Genomic DNA, 21450 nt, shown 5'->3' on the forward strand with positions numbered 1-21450 from the left:
AGTACCGTCCCAATGACGCGTACTAATGACAATGAAAGTAACTCCCTAGTCTGAAGCAGAGTGATGCAAAGACGGTTCCAAAATCAAACCAATTATTTATTCTCCCGGTATGAAGAAACGTATAGAAGTATTGCAGTCAACAATATGAAAATTATTCAAAGTCACCTCGATTCATTTTATTTATGAAAGGATGCAGTGTAAATACCAGACACATGTTTTCAATAACATTGAAATCATTACTCATAGCTTAGGTTCCGTAATCGAACTTTAAAAAAAAAATACTCCCAAACATAAACAAAGCATAAATCAACTCAAGTGCTACACTTCAGATGGCATTTGTGTCAACGTAACGATTATCGCAATCATAGAAACTGTGATCCCAAGTTCAATTTTCACCCACTTGGTTAGATGGATGTCGACCCCCAAAAAAGAAGCCACAGAGTATAAAAACAAAAGAAATCTCCTATCTAGATTTTGTACGTGTACGCAAATTTATTATATTCTGAAATCAGAGTGACACACTTGCAAAAGTCTCAACGATTTTTTTTTGTGCAAGCCCAGCGAAGCTTTCAAATGTAGGCACAGCAGGAAAATGGTCCCCATCGTAGGAGTCACAGAACCGGCTGATTCGTCCCAAATCGGTTGTCTAGCAACGTTTCGTCTTCTTCTTATGCACCACCATGCCCCCTCCACCCGCCCTTAGCAAATCAGACTACGGATAAAGCACAAGGCATAAAAAAAAGAAAAGTCCTTTCTCTCGAAATCCAAGTCGAGTGAGCGTTGATCTACTCCATCCAAACGGTGGAAAGTTTCGGACCGTGATGAGGAAGGGGACGATAAAAAATTCCGGTCGAGTTTTGTTCCGATATGCTGCGTCGCTTTGTAAAGGAGACAAGATAGTAATCATATTTTTGATATTTTTTGTTATTATTTAGCCTTGGGAGATAGGTATGATGGCTTCTTCAAGTGGGACAGAGAGTGATATAACAGACCGATGCTTTCCCCGGAAAGTCCTTGAGTTAGAGTATCAAAATGTCCGGTGAAGAAGGTAATGAAAGAAAATTATTTCTTTTTCGAAGCCCAAATTCGCTGAGTATTGTGAAAATGGAGGTAGTCTACCTACCCTTGGTAGGTATTGATTGTTATGAAAGTTTATAATAACTCAATCGGTTCGTTGACCTGACTTGACTTCACTCAATGTTGACAGTAAATGAAGGATTTTTTAGGAATTATCATCCACACCAACTGTAAAGAGCGGAGCATTCAAATTATCAATGCTCATGAAAGTAGAAACCTTTTAACATGTAGATTAAATTGGGCTGATGGAAATTTTATTTTTTTATCAAAAAATTACGAAATATTGAAGGGACAAAAAAAAGTTTACCAGAAGAACATTATCAATAATGAATTCCTGTTAATATGGGATAGTTATACGAGAATAGCTAGAATACTACTGTGTGTAACCAGATATATAACGTATATACGTTGTGTCCGCGGGTATCGGGGTATCGGGAAATGGCTCTAACTATGGATCTAAAGATTGAGCCCAACGATAAAAATATCATGTTTTCAATTTTTTCTTGGAACAATGCATAATCTGGGTAATACAAATGGATATTTTTGGATGCTATTGAATTTTTTTTCTTTTTAAATGCTTTCCTTAACAAAAAATGTGTGAGCCCCCAGATGAGCCCACTATTATCGACACTTAGGGACATTAACCCTGCTTCGTCTAATTTGACATAGCATATGCAATGCATAATTACACGAGTTCATGTTCCCGCGGAAACAACTTATTTTCGTTATGAGTCAGGTACACTGAAGTCTTTTTTTACATGGTTTTTACGCGGTTTTTTTAACACGGTTTTTTACACGGGTTTTCGCGATTTGCACGGTACGTTTTCAACGATTTCTCGACAACGATACAACCAACAATCAATACGAAACTAACGATTTTAAATTGGCTCACTACTCGACTAGCCTATTGGTCCCAAGCAAACGATTAACGTACCTCATTCTAGTCGAAATTCTAGTACTACACAATGTTTGTTTTGATTCGCTATGAAAGTTTGACAGATAAAATGAGGGGTTATTGGTTTTTCCTATGTTTCTAGGGGTGAATCGATTAGCTTGGGACCGAAGAGAGTACCAGAGCTGAGCCAAAAAGTTGAGCACGTTATTTCGGGACCTTCTAGTCTTAGAGTTACCTCTATGATACAACCTCCTATCGACTTGATTCCAATCACATTATCCGTTTCAAGCTATAGGTAATTGAATAGCATACTTAGAAAAAAATCAAAATTTTTGGTGCAAATACAGAAATTTTTAAAATATGTCTATGTGGACCATAGCATGCTATAATTACAAATGGTATCAAAATCCGATTTTTTAAAAACATTTAGACATGTGAAAAATCAAAATCTCGTAGGTTTTTTACACGGTTTTTTTTTTTACACGGTACGTATCCCCCGTGTAAAAAAAGACCTGAGTGTATTTATTTTTGGATGAACTGTCTAGATATTTTAATTTACGGTTACCCCTCCCCTAATAAAAAATAACCATAAAAGAAAGCTTAACGACGTTTTCGGGATATCATCCAAACCATTTGTGGGATAGTTTACCTATCCGGAAACAGTTCGTTTATGGTATTTGTTTATTAGGGTTTTTATAAATAAATTATCCACGTAAACGATAAGGTAGATTTTCTTATGGTTTTTGGTTGCCATGAACAGACACGGGTCCGTGCAACTTGCTTGGAAACCCATTTGTGTTAGAACACCGGTTAGCTTCGGGTTCGAACATCGATCTTACTGTTTCAGTCCGTATATGCTCCTACGAAGTCAGCAAACAATCTCCTCCTTTCCGTGAACCTCGTAGCCAGGTGGTTGACGCATATAGATTTCTTCTTTGATTTCTCCATAGAGATACGCGGTGTGGACATCCAAGTGCTTCAACGCCATTCGTCTCTTTCCAGCCAGGGACAACATGATGTTTGGTCACAGGGGCGAACACTTCATCGCAATCGACGCCATAGCACCATAGAGGTAACTCTAAGACTAGTAGGTCCCGAAAAAATGTGCTAAACTTTTTTGCTCAGCTCTGGTACTATCTTCGGTCCCAAGCTAATCGATTCACCCCTCGAAACATAGGAAAATCCAATAACCCCTCATTTTATCTGTCAAACTTTCATAGCGAATGAAAACAAACATAGTGTAGTACTAGAATGTCGACTAAAATGGGATACGTTAATCGATTTGCTTGGGACCAATAGGCTAGTCAAGTAGTGAGCCAATTTAAAATCGTTAGTTTCGTATTGATTGTTGATAGCACTGCGTGAATCCCTGCACGACGATCCTTGCTTTGTATCGGACGACTTCATTTGATTCGTTTGGCAGATGAAATAAGGGGCTCGTGGATTTTCCTATGTTTAGAGGGGTGATTCGATTTGCTTGGGACCGAAGATAGTACCAGAGCTGAGCCAAAAAGTTGAGCACGTTTCTTCGGGACCTACTAGTCTTAAAGTTACCTCTATGGTAGCACGCCGCGGGTGCAACGCCCTTGCCGATTTGCACTTTCTAATTTTTCTCTCACTTCATCTTCTTTTTCCTGCTCCTTCACCGTGAGGGGATCTTCATCTGGATAGGAATCGTCCACATCAAAATAATCTTCACGCTCACTGTCTTCTCTCGCCGGTTCTTCATCTTCTTGTAGCGACCGGTTCTTCCGCTCAGCTACACCATTCTGCTGCGGTGTGTAGGCTGTGGTGTACTAAACTAATCTAATCTAATCTAATCTAAAACAAACGCAGCCAGTACGAGAAAGCATCCTGGAAAATGATTAGGTTAGATGAGGTCTAATCATTTTTCTTGTCTAATTGATGTTTACAGCATATCTGAGATATGATATAAACATCAATACGGCCAGGCCTACTGCGTTATATTTGCCGCAAAGATGAGTCTTGGAAATCAATGGGAACATTTCTTGAATCTACAGGGGTGGAAGGATGTGTGGACACACCGTACCAAACGCTTCGAGTTACTATGTGTAGTTGTGTGTAATGTGTAAATATTTGGACAATATTGAAGAATCATAAAATAATGCAATGGAAGCATCTTACAGAATTTTCTCCTATGTTGGTAATGATTCTTTTGCGCTTAAAAGTTTCGTTGGATGCATCCGTTTGGGATGCAGTTCCTCGTCATTGCCCGTGGTTATGTTTAGTGATGTGATGGAGATCATTTCTTTAACTAGAAACTACTACTCCTGGCTGATCCGCCAGCCTTGCATAAAGCTGGAACCGCAAGCAAACAAATCAATTGCCTCCTCGCTCGAATCCTTCGTTGTGAGTAGTTCCGATAGATACGTGCCCATTTTGGCTTGCAGGCAGCAGCACTTTGCAGGAGAAAATTTGCACGTTCGATTTTAACCTACTTCCACTGGATATCACCGTTTCCTCCTGGACTTATTTTGTAACTTCCGGCTTCCGGATCGTTATGCACTTGTAACTAAACCCAAACGGACACGATTCAACAGCGTAAATTAGAAAATTCAGCGGAGATCTGCTTTTTCGCAACGTTTCACGGCGGCGGTGAAGGAAGAAAAAACCCGTTGTGTTCACTCGCGGTAATCTTTAAAAACTCTTTCGATCCTATTTTTTTTTTAAATAACCAAACACATGCGAAATTATTGAAAAAGTTTTCAGGTGTCCAAAATCCACCAGCTAAAGGACTTATTTCGGTGTGTAGGTTGTGGGGTACTGTGCATTAATTCCCTCATGTGTGAAGAAATTATTTAACTCCTTGTTCGCATACTCGCCTCCACCATAGAGAGACTAGTAGCAACAATCAATACGAAACTAACGATTTTAAATTGGCTCACCACTTTAGTAGCCTATTGGTCCCAAGCAAACGATTAACGTACCCTATTCTAGTTGAAATTCTATTCCTACACTATGTTTGTTTTGATTCGCTATGAAAGTTTGACAGATAACATCAGGGGTGTGTGGATTCATGCAGAACATGCAGGGGTGAGTGAAATAGCTTGGGACTGCTTGGAACCGTTGTTCTGGTACTGAGTGAGCCAAAAATAATAATGATTTTCTTCGGGACCCAGTGGTCTTAGAGTTACCTCTATGCTAGTAGGTCCCGAAGAAACGTTTTCAACTTTTTGGCTCAGCTCTGGTACTATCTGCGGTCCCAAGCTAATCGATGCACCCCTCGAAACATAGGAAAATCCACGAACCCCTCATTTTATCTGTCAAACTTTCATAGCAAATCAAAACAAACATTGTGTAGTACTAGAATTTCGACTAGAATGGGGTACGTTAATCGATTTGCTTGGGACCAATAGGCTAGTCAAGTAGTGAGCCAATTTAAAATCGATCACCTCAAGTATTATCAAAATGGCATCAACATCAATTTGCATCCTCTACTCGTCGTCCCCGTTCAGAAAATACCCATATTGTAGGGTATTTGCGAAGACATCAAATAAAAAAGACTGCCCTAATAAAAAATAACCATAAACGAACGATAACCCAAATCATTGAACTATTCCACAAATGGTTTGGATGATACCCAGAACACGTCGTTAAGCAAATTAACCATACAATTTTTATTAGGGTGGCAACTGTGCCAGAATCTAAGCGACAGATACAGTAGCGCTACGCTCGGTGGAAGTAACGCATAGAGAAATGAGCAAATATACAAACCATTCTTCTGAGGTTGTAATCTTTGCTATCCAATTCGTTCGAAGCATTTACCTTTTCGCGGTAGATGACGCGATTGTGCCGGTCTCATAGATGTCGTATGAGAAAATGATAGAGTTGCCAGTCTTCTTGATATGTTGTCTTCGGTATTTGACAGTATTTCTTGGATTACAAAATGGCGTATCGATTTTCGACCTTTACAAGTTATTCTTGTTTCACAAATACCCATATTGTAAGGAATTTGACTTACTTTGAATTTGAAAATGGCACCTAAGTAGCATCGATTTTCGATCTTTATACGTCGTTCCAATTCCGGAAATAGCCATATTGTATTTCAAAATAACGTTCAATATCGTTTTTCGACCTCACGTTGTCCCCGTTCCGGAAATACCCATATATAGATTAGTGACATTTAACGCAGGCACACTAACGGGGCTCTATCATAGAGGTAATAGATTTTAAATTAGCTCACACTTCACTAGCCTATCGGTCCCACGTATATCGATTAACGTACCCCATTCTAGGCGACATTCTAGTACTACACTATGTTTGTTTTGATTCGCTATGAAAGTTTGACAGATAAAACCAGGGGTTCATGGGTTTTCAAATGTTTCCAGGGGTGCATCGATTAGCTTGGGACCGAAGAGAGTACCAGAGCTGAGCCAAAAAGTTGAACACGTTTCTTCAGGACGTTCTGGTCTTAGAGTAACCTCTATGGATATACTATACCCCTTATACTTCAAGTTTATACTAGGCTCGTTTTGTTAGCATTTAAACGAAGCCTTGGGTCTTCTTCTTCTACTTATTACCTTTATTTAACGTGGTATCTGTTCCACAATCTAGTGCCAATCACCGACGGACATCGATTGCCATCCATTGACGGCAATCGAATGTGCAGGAAGGCAGCTGCGTAGGATATTGCGAGGGATATTGCACCCATTCAACACACATTTGCTGGGACCAACGGCTTTACTTTTCCTTCCGAAAAGTCTGGGATCAACAATTTAGCTGATTTATGAAGTTGATCGCCCCTCGAATTTTATCTAGATGAACGCGTCATTGGGACGGTAATAATGGATATTTTTGGTTGCTATTGAAAATTTAGTCCATTGCTGAATTTATGTATATGTCCAAATTAGGGGCATTTAGGCCGACATTATATCCATTTCCCCTAGTTTAATTTTTTTTCTAAGTGTGGATCCTTCTAAAATTTGGTTTGAATTCTCCCAGTTCACTAAAACCATAGAGGTAACTAAAACTCTAAGCACAGACAAACAGACATAACTCTTAGAAGAAATCTTTTCAAAAAATACCGTCAATCGTATTTTGCATGCGCACTAGCACCAACAATCAATACGAAACTAACAATTTTAAATTGGTTCACTACTTGACTATCCTATTGGTTCCAAGCAAATCGATTAACGTACCCCATTCTGGTATAAATTCCAGTACTACACTATGTTTGTTTTGATTCGCTATGAAAGTTTGACAGATAAAATGAGGGGTTAGTGAATTTTCCTATGTTTCGAGGGGTGAATCGATTAGCTTGGGACCGAAGATAGTACCAGAGCTGAGCCAAAAAGTTGAGCACGTTTCTTCGGGACTTTCTGGTCTTAGAGTTACCTCTATGCTAGCACCATCTATCATCCACATTCCATAACAATGTTTTGCAACCGGAGCATCCCTCGTGCATGCAATTTTTTCACTAGTTGCTTTTCCCTCGTTCTGTCAACGCGTCAGCTGTGTTGAATAAAAACAAAACAGATAGAAGTCAGTGATGTTAACGGTGCCGGTGGTGTAGTGGTAAGCGTGATTACCTCTCACCCAGCAGGCCTGGGTTCAATCCCAGTCGGCGCCGCGGGGATGTTCTGAGGCATAACATCTCTGATCACGCCTTCCTTCGAATGGGAAGTAAAGCCGTTGGTCCCCGGTTCATGAGTTGATGGGTCGATAGGTAGGGTCCAGGTGTGGGAGCTGCCTTCCTGGCACGTCGGTAGCATTGGTGCTCAGCACGGAAAACAAGATCGACGGAAAAAACATACCAAAGGAAAAGTGATGTCGGTTTTACGAAATTCTCCAAAGATCGATAGATTTGATTGAATTCTGCAGAAATACGGATCCGTAGAAAAAATTCTCAGAAGCTAAGACTTTTTTTAAGGATTTGTTTTGTTTGTTTATTGTGCTTTTTCTTTTGCTGGACACAAGTTTTTAAATGAGGTAATGCATCACTAATCAGTACCCTTTCTAGAAAAAATAATATGTATCAATTAATGATATTCATGGTGAAGTATTGAACATCAATAACTGGTAAAAATTGATAGAATTACAGTCATCAACATGATTTGTTCTCGAATTCTGTGTACATCGTACAATAGGAACGGAATGACTAATGCGCAGCAGTTTTGATGTAATATTCAACAACTGTGTTTTCTGTATTCGTCAGATGTGGTATGTGTCTCATTTTCAAGAGCTGACATCTACTAACTAGACGTGAAAAAGAACTGGCATACCTGTAAAAAAAAATGGCACTGGCAAAAAAAAAATCGAAAACAGCAGACACAAAACATAAACAATTAAAGCTAAAACTAACTAGACGTGAAAAAGAACTGGCATACCTGATAAGTTCGAAATGTGGTGCCTTGATCAATGCTTCAGTGGCGCCACCATGACAAATTCAAGCACATTCCCAACTAAAAGATTATTTGCGATGAATGTGATTGTGAGTGTTATGTCTGTTTGTCTGTGCTCTAAGGTTGCTAAAACTCTTCCTAAACTCAGTTGAGCGTTTTATACAAGTGGACAAATGGACAACACGAACCGGAATCTGATCGATGATAAAGGCTGGCGCACAATGAATAAGTTTTCAGGTTTTTTGACAGTTAGCCCATGCATTATCTGTCAAAAAAAAACCTGGAAACATATGCATTGAGCGCCGGCCGTTATTCATTTGTTAGTTTGTCTCCCTTAGCCTGAGTATAAACTACTCTCTCTGAGTGAATTAAACGTTCGTGTACTTATACCAGATTCTGGCTGCGTTCCCGAGTGCATGCGCTAACATTGCCAACATTACAAAGTGGAATACATTTTCGCCGACCGAAAGAGAGAAACGTCACTCTCGCTTGTCAATCTGCCTTCGTTTCGGTTTTCGCTTGCTCATGTTCATCAAAACCGCCTCTGTGGACAAAAGTTTGTATCAGTAAAATATCGCTAGATTTAGAGTAATTTAGTGATTAAAAGTCGTCTAATAGAACTGCAAACCAATCCGCTTCCTGTAAGTAATAAAATTTCGTTTCGAACCATTAATTTTCATTGGAATTTCGCTTTTTGTATGGTGCTAATCTTCTCGTTCAATTTTCCTTCGTCATTGTGTTGTGAACCCGTTGTATCCAGACCGTCATGGACCAAAACATGGACATCAATGCCTTCGAGGGCCGCATCGTGAAGATGGAGGTGGACTACACTGCCACTTGTGACGAAAAGATCCCCCTGTGCAAGGAGATGGCCAAGAACGAGAACAAATTCAATGAAGCTCTGGAAATCCTGCTACAGCTGGAGAAGCAAACCCGAATCGGTGCCGATATGGTTTCCAGCTCACGGGTACTGATTGCCATCGTGCAGATTTGCTTCGAAGCTGGCAACTGGAACTACTTGAATGAATATATCACGATATTGGTCAAGAGGCGATCGCAGTCGAAACAAGCGGTGGCCAAGATGGTCCAGGAGTGCTGTACGTATGTGGATAAGACTCCGGATAAGGAGACCAAGCTGAAGCTGATCGATACGCTGCGCACGGTGACGGAGGGTAAAATCTACGTCGAAGTGGAGCGGGCCCGGCTTACGAAAATGTTGGCCGATATCAAGGAAGCCGATGGCGATGTGACGGGAGCGGCTTCCATCATGGAGGAACTGCAGGTTGAGACGTACGGTTCGATGGACAAGCGGGAGAAAGTCGAACTGATTCTCGAACAGATGAGGCTGTGCCTGGCGAAGCAGGACTTTGTCCGCACACAGATTATTGCCAAGAAGATTAGTATCAAATTTTTCAACGATGCCGCACAGCAGGATCTGAAGCTGAAGTATTACGATTTGATGGTAGGACGGGGCGAATATTTGATTTGTTTGGGGAAAATTGTCTTAACATGAACTGACATTTTTTTTTTAGATTCGCTTGGATCAGGATTCGTCCTTCATCAAGACCTCGCGGCATTATCTGGCTGTGGTGGATTCGGAGCTGATCGTGCAGGACGCCGAAAAGCGCCAGAAGATGATGGTCTACGCGGTGCTGTACTGCATTTTGTCCCCGTACGACAACGAGCAGGTTGATATGATGCACAATCTGTCCAAGAATAAGTTACTGGAGGAATTGCCCGTGTACAAGTGAGTAGGAATAATGGAACATTTTACAGGGTTTTCAGAATGAGGCAAAGAGGGGTTGCAGTTAAACTTAGAATTCGGAAATTTCTAAGATCTAAGTGACGGCTTAACGTTTTAGAAATTCAAAAATGACTTCCAAGATTCCTACACAATTTTTCAATTTTCCGGATCTACGTTTTTTACGATATTTTTTTCTCCTTTATGATGATATAGGTACATAAATATGTTTCCTAAATCCACAGTTAATGTTTTCCGTAAAGGAAATTTTCTGTAACTTTTAAAATTACATAATCTTGGATTTGATTTGGTTTGTTCTGGTAGTTTTTTTATTTAATTGTTCTAACCAGGTAGCTTCCACTCACTTGCCATTAGATGTTATAATGACATTTTGAATTTTGTATTAAGTTGCAAGGCATAGTTGTAAAGTATGTGTTTGACACATAAAACCTGTTAACTTCGCTCTCAGAGCGTCACAATAAGCGATATTATGATTCGTGAGCGTTCACTCACTTCATAATTCCGAAAAACATTTTTTATAGCAAGTGAGTGGAAGCAACCCTGGTTCTAATAACTATCAATGAATCTAATCTAATGTGGCACTTTTATGTCAAATCTCCCGAGATTCTTGCAACATAGATCCAGAACCTCTACAATTATTATTTCAGACTCAACTATGTCTACCAAACCCACAACTTCTTAAACTGCCGGAACTCAAACAGTTTGAAGTATTTAAAACTACAATACTTCCGAAACGCTCCGAGGGTTCACAAAGAACCCAGATCTCTGATCCTGAAGTTTTTATATCTTTGAAGGGGCCTTAATTAACGTCTGGAATCTGTGTTGATCTAAAATTCCTTAGAAATCCTAAACTTACAGTTGCGTCCAGATTTATCTTCTGTTCTCAGAGGTTATCGGGAATGATCTTCAGTTCTCTGAGTTACGGTGGGGCATCCAATGTTGCAAAAGTGTCCAGAATTTCAGCACAAGCTAGTTCTCTGTAACATCCGTAAAAGTGATCAATTTATGAAGAAGAGGGCTCCGAGATTTGACGGAAAACACTTGTAGTTGTAATATAAGAATCAATGCAGGTTTGTAATATGAATACAGGTTCATGGTATGGTGCTCCGAAAGCTCCAGATCAACTTTAAAAGTAGCCATTCTTGAAACTGATCCTTGAGCCTCTCATTGATTTGGGAACGGTTTGAAGTTGTGTCTTGAATATGGACTCTGGGAGTCAGTGGGCGGTACTGTACAAGACCTGTAACATATGCTTGACAGTTCCTGATTAATTCTTTTTACTTAACTTCAAGGCGAAATCCACGGCAATTTAAGAATCTCCTTCCAACAGCAAAATTCAGAGGGATTTTCACAGATTGTAAATAAATTCAGAATGCTCTGGAATTTATGTCGAAATCATAGAAGCTTTCCACATTCCTAGAACTTCCTCACCAAAAGCTTACGTTTTTGCCTTTTTCTTTTCCAACCCCGCACAGGGAACTGCTGCGCCTGTTCATGTGCAAGGAGCTGATCAACTTCGATGCCCTGTGCACCGTATATGGTGCCGAGCTGAACACATTGGACATCTTCAACCAGGAAACCACCCACGGCAAAAAGTGCTGGACCGAGCTGAAAAACCGCCTGATCGAGCACAACGTGCGCATCATCTCCAACTACTACACCCGAATCAATCTGAAGCGCATGGCCGAACTGCTGGATCTGAGCAAGGGCGAATGCGAGGAATATCTCTCCCGGATGGTGAATGCCAGCACGTTGACGGTGAAGACGGACCGTCCGGCCGGAATCATCCACTTCTCGTCCAAGAAGGCCGCTTCGGAGATCCTCAACGATTGGGCCTTTGGACTGAACGAACTGATGAATCTGGTGAACAAGACCTGCCACCTGATCAACAAGGAAGAGTGCATCAACAACGTAATGCCGGCCCCGAGTGTCACGAACGTGTCGTCGTCGTAAAGAAAAGAGATCGTTCGAAATTTACATTTGTATTAGGATTAACAGGAACTGTTGTACTGCATTGTACATTAATTTGAGTAATAAAATCTACTAGATGTCATATTTTGGCTTTTTCTTTTTGGACAACTTGAATTTTCCGAAAATCCACATAGAAATTGATAGATGTTACGGATTCCGGTAAGTTTTAAATCAGCTAGGTAGTGCAACAAAGTTAGTTCGCATTACAAATATATCCTATAAGATAATGAAATAAGGAAGACTTTCCCCATCATAGTTACCGTAAAACGGGGTGAAGGTGATTACTTCAGCGTTTCTCAACAATTATTTTTCATTATATTTTTATAAGATAATTTGATTAGTATTTCATTGAGTAGTTTAAAATAGTACTATTAACTGTTCTTAACAATCCTATCAGAATCAGCATTTATTCTGGTGCTGCGTTAGTCAAAATTACTTTTTTTACTTTACTGCCCATAATCTCTTAACTGTCCCATGTGGATTTAAAAATCAAGTAAAAATGGGACTGTTATGCGATTATGGGCATTTTAGGTCGATGAAACCGAATCTAAAATCAGATTTCGTTAAAATGAACGATTTTGTATCATAAAAATAATTTTATGTGGAAAACAGATGTTAATTGCCTCCATGCACTTCGGTCAGAGAGCATATAGGGCGTCGTTGTGCCAATTTGGTCGTGGCACATTTTGAGTATAAGAGAGTAATTGCAGTTAGATCGAAAGTGCCTGAGAAAAATGCAAGTACTTTCGCAGATTACCCAAAGTTAGTGAAGGTATGATCACAGACAAGCACACATAACACTCTTAAAACGTTCATCAAAATCGTTTTTAACGGTCACTTTAAATGTTTCTTAGTTGGTAGTACTGCCACTTGTGGTGCACATAATCAATTCCCTAACGTTTGACGTTTACACACTACAACCATCTGTTGAGTGTATTGCCCATCAAAGTATATACGACAGATGGCGGTAGGGTTTACAATGATAAATGTTCAATGTGTTGTGTCTGCTTGTCTGTGATATAACATTGAGGTAACGTTAGGATAAAATCAAAACATTGAGAAATGTTACACATCACTTTCAGAAATACTTCACTTCGCAACCGATGAACCATTCTGACGGCCATATGAGTACCCAAGTAACCATATAGTCCCAATATAGCTTGTATATTCTTACTTGAGTATGGTTAGTTAGGGAATCTGATGAAACTGTCACTTCTTGAAACTGGTCCCTTTCGTATTTCTTTCATTCTCCTTTCGCACACGGAGCGCTCGGTGGACCAGCGACTTTGAACGTGAGCCTCGTCCCAGATCACCATGACAATTCAATAACAGATGGTGGACATGAAACCGTCCAAAAAAGGCGGAAACATATTAGAACCAACCAACCAAGGACGATCTACGGAAGGAAATGACCGGTGAAGCACGGAATTAAATACGAAGCGTTAGAGAAAAAGTCCAAGGGATTCCAAAATAAGCAATTAACGACGGTAGAAGAGCAGAATATGGTGAGAGCTTTCCATTTATTTTAAAAAAATTAAATATCAAAATGAAACTAATAGCGAATTCGTTTATTATTGGGGTGCGAAGCCGAACTTTTTGTCAGTGCAAACCTCAACCTGAGCTAGGTTTTAAAAACAAACGAGCAAACTGACGTTTGTCAGAAAACAAGCAGACCCAATCTTGATACCCGATCCAGGGTGGAACTGAATAACATAGCAAAATAGGGGAAATGTATCTAATGTTGGCCTATCGATCTAAGATTGGGCCCATCGCTAAAAATCTGCTATTTATCAATTTTATCTAGATGAACGCGTTATTAGGACGTTACTAATGGCTATTTTTGGTTGCTATTGAAAATTTAGACGATTGCTGAATTTATGTATGGGCCCAAATTAGGGACACTTAGGCCGATATTACCAGCATTTCTCCTACATGCCAGGTTTGAACAAAAAATTCCAAACAGGAAGTGTGTATACACTGGAGTCGCTTTTTACGCGGGTGATACGTCCCGCGTAAAAAAAACCGCGTAAATTCCGGAATCCGCGTAAAAAAAAACCGCGTAAATTCCGAAATCCGCGTAAAAAACCGAGTAAAAAAAGACCGTGTAAGAAAATACCGCGTAAAAAGCGATATACCGCGTAAATTCTGAAATCCGCGTAAAAAAAACCAAAATCCGCGTAAAAAAAAACCGCGTAAATTCCGGAATCCACGTAAAAAAAAACCGCGTAAATTCCGAAATCCACGTAAAAAAAAACCGCGTAAAAAAAACCGTGTAAAAAAAAACCGCGTAAAAAGCGACTCCAGTGTATAACTAATATCCATTTGATTACGGTGATGCATACATGCGGGGCTTATTGTGAGTGAAAATAACCTCGGAATGGGCGTGACTCTCCAGACATTCTGAAACGCGTTGCTGGATCTGCAATAGAGCTATCACCTTCTAACTCCCAGACCAAAGCTGTCTACAATGACCATAAATGCGACATTGTAGAGAGAGCGAGAGAGAGAGTTCTCTTCCATAATAACAACAACACTGCCGACCAGTGGGGATTAGAGGGAATACACACACAAACCGACAAAACTGATGTTAATTGCCTGCATTTAGGCGTATTTTAAACTATTTGCCACAAAATATGTAGTTTTTCGTGAACCATAAAGCCGTTCGCAATGCTGTTGTATTTTATAAGGACTGTTTCAATTTGAAACTAGAACAGAAACGCACCTCTCGCAATGCTGAGTTGCAGTTTCATAATTCGAGCACTATTTTGCACCAGATTTGCAACTGCTCGACTATTCTGTTTTATTTCTGAGCGAGTTTGAAACACGAATGGAACTCTGTTTCAAATTTCTTTGTATGTGTTTAAAGATGTTTCGAAGAGCTTCACAAACAAAAAACGGAGAAGTTCATAGAGGACAGTAAGTTTATGAAACTTGATGATTACAAACATCTTTTAGATACACGAGTAGTTTAAAACAATCTTGAAACTCAGCATTGCGAACGGCCTAAGTTATGTTGAAATTTTAGCACCAGATACTTATTCAGCGAACACAAATCAATTCAGGCATAACATTTGATAACGGCACAAATGCATTTGTACACAAACCTTCTAAGGCCCTTTACACGCGAACCAAAGTACGCCCACGCAAAGCAACAACATCATCGGATAGGGGCAACTATCACCTTTCCGAAAGTGGTATTGGTTTGCGTGGGCGTACTTTGGTTCGCGTGTAAAGGGCCTTAGATAGTTTGTTTACAAATGCTTTTGTGCCGTTATCAAATGTTATGCCTGAATTTTAAATGCAAATTTCTCAATGCAGCAGCATTGTATAAAAACCCGCATGATCAACTTCAACTCGGAATTGAAAGTTTGAACTTTTAATCTAATTTTGATTCTAAAAAATAAACCAAACATCATATTTTAAAACTAATTGCATACATTAGAAAAAGATTTGTTAGTAGGACATGTTTTTTTTTCCTTTGATTTGTTTTTCGTCGATCTTGTTTTCCGTGCTGAGCACCAATGCTACCGACGCCAGGAAGGCAGCTCTCACACCTGGACCCTACCTATCGACCCATCAACTCATGAACCGGGGACCAACGGGTTTAATTCCCGTGATCAGAGATGTTATGCCTCAGAACATCCCGGCGGCGTCGACTGGGATTGAACCTAGGCCTGCTGGGGTGAGAGGTAATCACGCTTACCACTACACCACCGGCGCCGCTAGTAGTACATGTTTGATAACTATTTGTTTGTGTTCATTGTTTGTAACAAAATTCACTGTCTAGTAGGAGTTGGACCGATTACTCGAGGCTTACCCGAGGTTAGAGGAGTACATTGTCGAAGGATAGGATCAGAGGAGGAGCTTGGGGTTGGGTTTCGTTATCACCAGTATGAACGGTAGTGCTGTTCTAGATTCGTCTGGAGTTCGACCGGCTATGGTGACCAGTGGGCGACGATTAGACTCATTGAGACGGGGAGGAACTAATAGATACAAAAGACAAACGAATTAAATTATTATACTAGACATTTGCAGAAACACATAAATCGACTGAATATAGCAGAGATCGCGAGTTGTTGTTGTCTTCCTTGGGCCTCGAGAGTAATCAAACGTCGATTCTTGGCAACGTCATTATCCGTAGTACATTGCCCAACTGCGTGATCGATGTCATCGTAACCGTTTCCACATCGACAGATGTCCACGAGGTTTATTCTATAGAAATGCGCATTAGAGTGATGCAAAATTTGAAATTTTCGCTCCACAATACTTAAACGATTCCAAATCGGATCCTGACTAACCTCTCAAAATTTGAACCCATTTGGTGAGAAACTGAGACAGCACAAACCATTTGAAGTTTGTATGGGAATTACTATGGTAAAACCAAGATTTTTGTGCATGTCTATTAGACCTGTTCATTTTAAACGAAATGTTCCGAATGTAACGGGTCAACCGTGATTACTGTTCGTCATGTTAATTTGTACTTCTGTGTAAATTTTCAGCAAAATCGATGATGATTTAGAGGTACTTCAAGTTAATTTTATGTTTTTAAGGTAATTTACGGCTTACAATATTTGTATCTCGAGACTGAAATAACGAAAACTGCTGTAACAACTTTCATAGCAAAGTTTAATGTGTCATGTATCAACTTTGTAACCAAAAGTTGACTATTCGAAGTGATTTTATTGAAGTTTGACTTAGTTTCATGCTCGAAGATATCTTAAAATTGAAGAATTTTCAAGTATTTGTTCTACAAATTTTCCACCCATATGATATAAAATGTGTAGTCTACGGCATAATTTTCCTCATATTGTTCTAGAAGTTTCGTTCAAACATAGTTTTCGTGTATATTTCATAGATTGAGAAATAAAAATCAGAAAAGAGGCCGTTTAGCTAAAATGCACAAGACAACAGAGCCAATAAAAGTCAATTAGATTGACAGAACATAGTTGCATTGCTTTTCAATGACGACCGATGACTGTTTCATTGATATATGATTTTTTCATAAATATGAATCCTCAGTAGACGTGTTTTTTTTTATCAAAGGCAAGTGTCACTCGAGCCATTCAAAATGTTCGTTATTTTATAAATTGCTGTTATGGTTCGAGTGACATTTGCCTTTGATAAAAAACACGTCTACTGAAGACGTTGAAAAAGCCATTGAAGAACCTTCTAGTCTTAGAGTTACCTCTATGGTTGTACGGTTGTACCATAGAGGTAACCCTAAGACCAGAAGGTCCCGAAGAAACGAGCTCAACTTTTTGGCTCAGCTCTGGTACTCTCTTCGGTCCCAAGCTAATCGATTCACCCCTCGAAACATAGGAAAATCCACTAACCCCTCATTTTATCTGTCAAACTTTCATAGCGAATCAAAAGAAACATTGTGTACTACTAGAATTTCGACTAGAATGGGGTACGTTAATCGTTTGCTTGGGACCCAAGGCTGGTCAAGTAGTGAGCTTTAAGCTAGTACCACAAATTGTACATTATTGATATTATCTTGAAAATCCTCTTATTATTTTTTTTTAATATTTTAGTATTAGGAGAAGATTGATCCTGTGGGTCCTCAATTTTCCAGAGAAAAATCTCACTTTCTGTTTATGAAGGTTTAAACGATAAACGTTTACACCCACCATGTTCTACGCCGCTCTAGCAACTGTATATTGACAAAAAGCAATCATGTTTCTTTCACCGAAACCATGACCTTAAAGCGAAAAGGATATACTTGCACAAAGTTGGCATCGATCGGCGTCAATCTTTGACATTTTCCGCCGAAGAGCAATTCCACGTCAAATTATGAATCGATCTGAAGTGACCTTCTCCGATTTGCCCTAAAACTTTACATAGTTTTTTTTTAACTTTATTTGCGAGATTTTTGGTTTATTAAGAAGGTTAGTTCATCTCTTACTTTACATAGTTGTTTTTTATGGTCAATCATTCACGTTAGAGCTGAAATTCTGCCCTTTTTAATCTTCTGGAATAAATCAAAATGGCGTATTTCATAGTTTTCAACAAATACTAACTCTAAAACGAAATTTAAATGACGAGTAAAATTTGGTAGTAAGCAGCAACAAGCGCGAGTCATTGACAGCTCATCATCATTTGTTTGTAAACAAAGGAGCAACCGATAAGGGCTGAACACAATGATAGCGGCATAGCGGCAATCGCATTGTTACATTCCTTATGTTTATTTTCAAGGGTCCAGGTCCAGCTTGAAAATTTCACAGAAGTTAGCAATTTGTATATAATTTTTAATAAAACAAAAACATTTAGAAATATTGAGGAAAGTCATTATTTGCAAATTAAGCTTTAAATACGTTTTGGAAATTTTTTTACTTTAAATTAAATTACTGTGTAAATTTTTCCTGAAAATGCATCATTGTTTCCGTCATCTTTGGCAGAGACGTCATTCCGATTAGAGTTTTCGGGCTATGATTTGTTTAAAAATATGGAATACACCATTTTGAATATTTTTTGCAAGATTAAAAACGGAAAAGTTTTTGCTCAAATAAGAATGATTGACCACGTAACAATCAATTATGCAAATTTTCACGTAAATCGGAAAAATTTGTGTCTGAAATTTAGTTTTATGTTTCCTGTTTGGCCTGGAAATGCTCCATATGCTTTGTTGGCATTGCTTTTCTGGCTATCACCGTCCAGATGCGAAAATTGCCGACTTTGCCGGCTTGCTCCAATTATTATTGCCGGCGGTGGAAAATCGATAAGCTTTTGCCTCATTCCTATTAGGACGTGCCTGTCGGGTCGAGCCTAACTCCGGCCCTGTTGTATTATATAATAAAGAACAGTAGAAACATGGCAACCCTGATAAAGTCATGTGAGGTACGTGGGATTTCCGGATAGGGAGAGAAGAGAGCGAACGTTGAGAGTACGAGGTTGTGTTAAAGGGTTCGAGAAAATAAAAAGTGATAAATCAGAAGTAACAACGCATGTTTAATAGGTTGAATACATCCGAAACTCTACATTTTTGGCGACTGAGGATGAAATTGTGTTAAAAGTTCGGAATTGATCGTATTACTTTTTTTTACGGAGTTGGACGTACAGATATACTTCTGAAGCGTGTAAACAGCTGAAAGGTTTGAGGTTGCATACGAAAGAAAACGTGCCAAAGGTAAGCCGTACGAAATAAATTTGTTGTGCTCGATGTGCCTATAAATCCACTATAAATCAACTTCTTCCATTTTCTCTAAAAACAATAAAAAATGTGTGGCAAAACGAAAAGATGGCGGAAAAAAAGTAAATCCGAAAAAAGGTAGAACGTGGCTGTGTTAGTGCATGAAAATGATGGATACGGTGATACGGTGAAAGGGATGTTGAATCTGGGTTTTATAGTAGTGGTGAAAATAACAGGTCAGGTTGTTTATGTACTGTTGCTGTGTGCCTGTAGAAATAAAATATGAAACGGAAGATGTGGTTATGTACCGACTTGTAATATGTGAGCCAGTAGTAGACAAAGAAGAATGAAGACAAATGTACACCGATTAGAATAAATATGTATCGCATAATGGAGCAAATCGTGCTGCTGGTTGGGTACTGAGTTGTGATGAAAAGAAATGAAATGGTAGTGGTGTAATGTCGGTTGATGGTTTACTTCTGGTAACATGGCCTGTAGAGGAAAAAAAGGGTTGCATTTTAGTTTTTACTGGTGGTCATTATTGCTCATCATGGGTATATGGTTATGTACCAACGTATGGAGGAATCGGGTTTTGTACCCAGAGACTTGAGTGAATAATGGTTATGTACCAACGTGCAGAGGAATTGGGTTGTGTACCCCACTCAGTGTGTATGTGATGGAATTGGTTGTGTACCAAAAGTTTACAGGTATGGGTTGTGTACCCACCAATGATTAAGTGAAGGTTGTGTACCATGAAACAAAGTAAATAGGGTTGTGTGCTTTAGCACTGGTTATTTACCAGAATAAGGATAAATGTTTTTTTTTTAAATAACAAAACAGCAACAGGGAAGAATTGAAGTTCAAGGAAGAAATCGTTATTTTTCGATGGCGTTAAAGGTAGGTGGATTATTCATGTTTATTGTTATTGAAAACACATTTTGGGAAGAACGCAGAGAAAAAAACATATTTTACCACAGATAAGTTATTTTTTAGTGTGAATAGGCACGTCAGCATACTATTCAAACGTTTTTGTTGAATTTTGCTATGATTATTGCAATGGATATTATGTTTTTTTTTTATTTTCAAACCTTAACAGCATGAGCGTTTCTAGTCGTATAAAACCGTTCGACGTCACTATTGAAGCAAGTCGTTTACCTGCAGAATGGGAAACGTGGAAGTTTGATCTAGAGTCGTTTTTCGTAGCCCAACGGATCGAAAAACAATATGACAAGCGAGCGCAGTTGGCATATCTTGGGGGACCAGGGCTCCAAGACCTACTGAGACATCTTCCGGGAGTAGGTAATGTTCCACACGTTACAGTTGACCCTCCGTACTACGACGTTGCCGTTAAATGCCTTGACAATTACTTTGAACCATTTCGTCGCAAAACTTTCGAGCGTCATTTGTTTCACCAGATTAGCCAAATTCCTGGGGAACGATTCACAGATTTCGTAATGCGGCTTCGAAAGCAAATTGCAAGATGCAATTACGACTTTTCGGTGGTGGACGAACTGATTGCTGACCGTATAGCTCAGGGATGCAGTTCTGAAGAATTGCGTGTCAAACTGCTTCAGAAAGACAGAAATTTGGAAGAGATTATTGCGCTAGGAACGAGTTTGGCAGAATCGCCACAACAATCCAAGGACCTATGCAAACAGCCGCTACTGAGAAAAGATCATCAGGAGGTAAATATAGTCCGTCAATCACATTCACGAAGCACTTCACAAGATCAACGAAACAGCCGCCCTGATACACGGTTCCAGAGAGGTTCACAATCAAGACTACAAAGAGTTCAACCAAATGACAGATTCATTTGCTACAGCTGTGGAAAACGTGGTCACATTCAAGGGAGTAATGATTGTCCTGCAAGAAGAACGAAATGTGCTTGCTGTGGAAAAACTGGACATTGGGCTAAACGGTGCTACATTCGAGGCCAAGCAATCAAACGTGGACATGAGACATCGTCAGATGAGCCGAAACCAAAACGTATCCGAGCAGTACTTGAGGAATCGGAGAAAGACGGGGAAAATTACATCTTTTATGCGATGGGTCGGAACGCATTTGTGTTCAAGGTAGGGGGAATAGAAGTTCCAATGGCTATTGACTCGGGCGCGGATGCCAACATTATCAATCGAGACGTCTGGAAGCAGATGAAGGAAGCAGGTGTAAAAGTGAAGCACATGACCACGAAGATAGACCGCAACCTGGTTGCATATGCATCAGCCCAGCCCATGAAAATTTCTGGAATGTTTGA

The 21450-nt window shown here is 39.5% G+C and overlaps 1 protein-coding gene across 1 annotated transcript; it reads left to right on the forward strand.

Annotated features, from left to right (window-relative positions):
* The first annotated feature begins 8871 nt into the window (after positions 1-8871).
* On the forward strand, positions 8872-12149 carry Rpn5 (regulatory particle non-ATPase 5). Its single transcript, XM_065234069.1, has 4 exons — positions 8872-8975; positions 9095-9796; positions 9867-10081; positions 11572-12149. Exons 2-4 carry the CDS (start codon positions 9101-9103, stop codon positions 12047-12049), a joined length of 1389 nt encoding a protein of 462 aa, XP_065090141.1. The 5' UTR covers positions 8872-8975; positions 9095-9100; the 3' UTR covers positions 12050-12149.
* Positions 12150-21450: the final 9301 nt, after the last annotated feature.

This window comes from Ochlerotatus camptorhynchus, unplaced genomic scaffold, assembly GCF_037179485.1.
Source record: "Ochlerotatus camptorhynchus isolate MF236.1 unplaced genomic scaffold, CSIRO-AGI_Acam_v1.1 ptg000429l, whole genome shotgun sequence".
In the NCBI taxonomy this organism is placed as follows: domain Eukaryota; kingdom Metazoa; phylum Arthropoda; class Insecta; order Diptera; family Culicidae; genus Ochlerotatus; species Ochlerotatus camptorhynchus.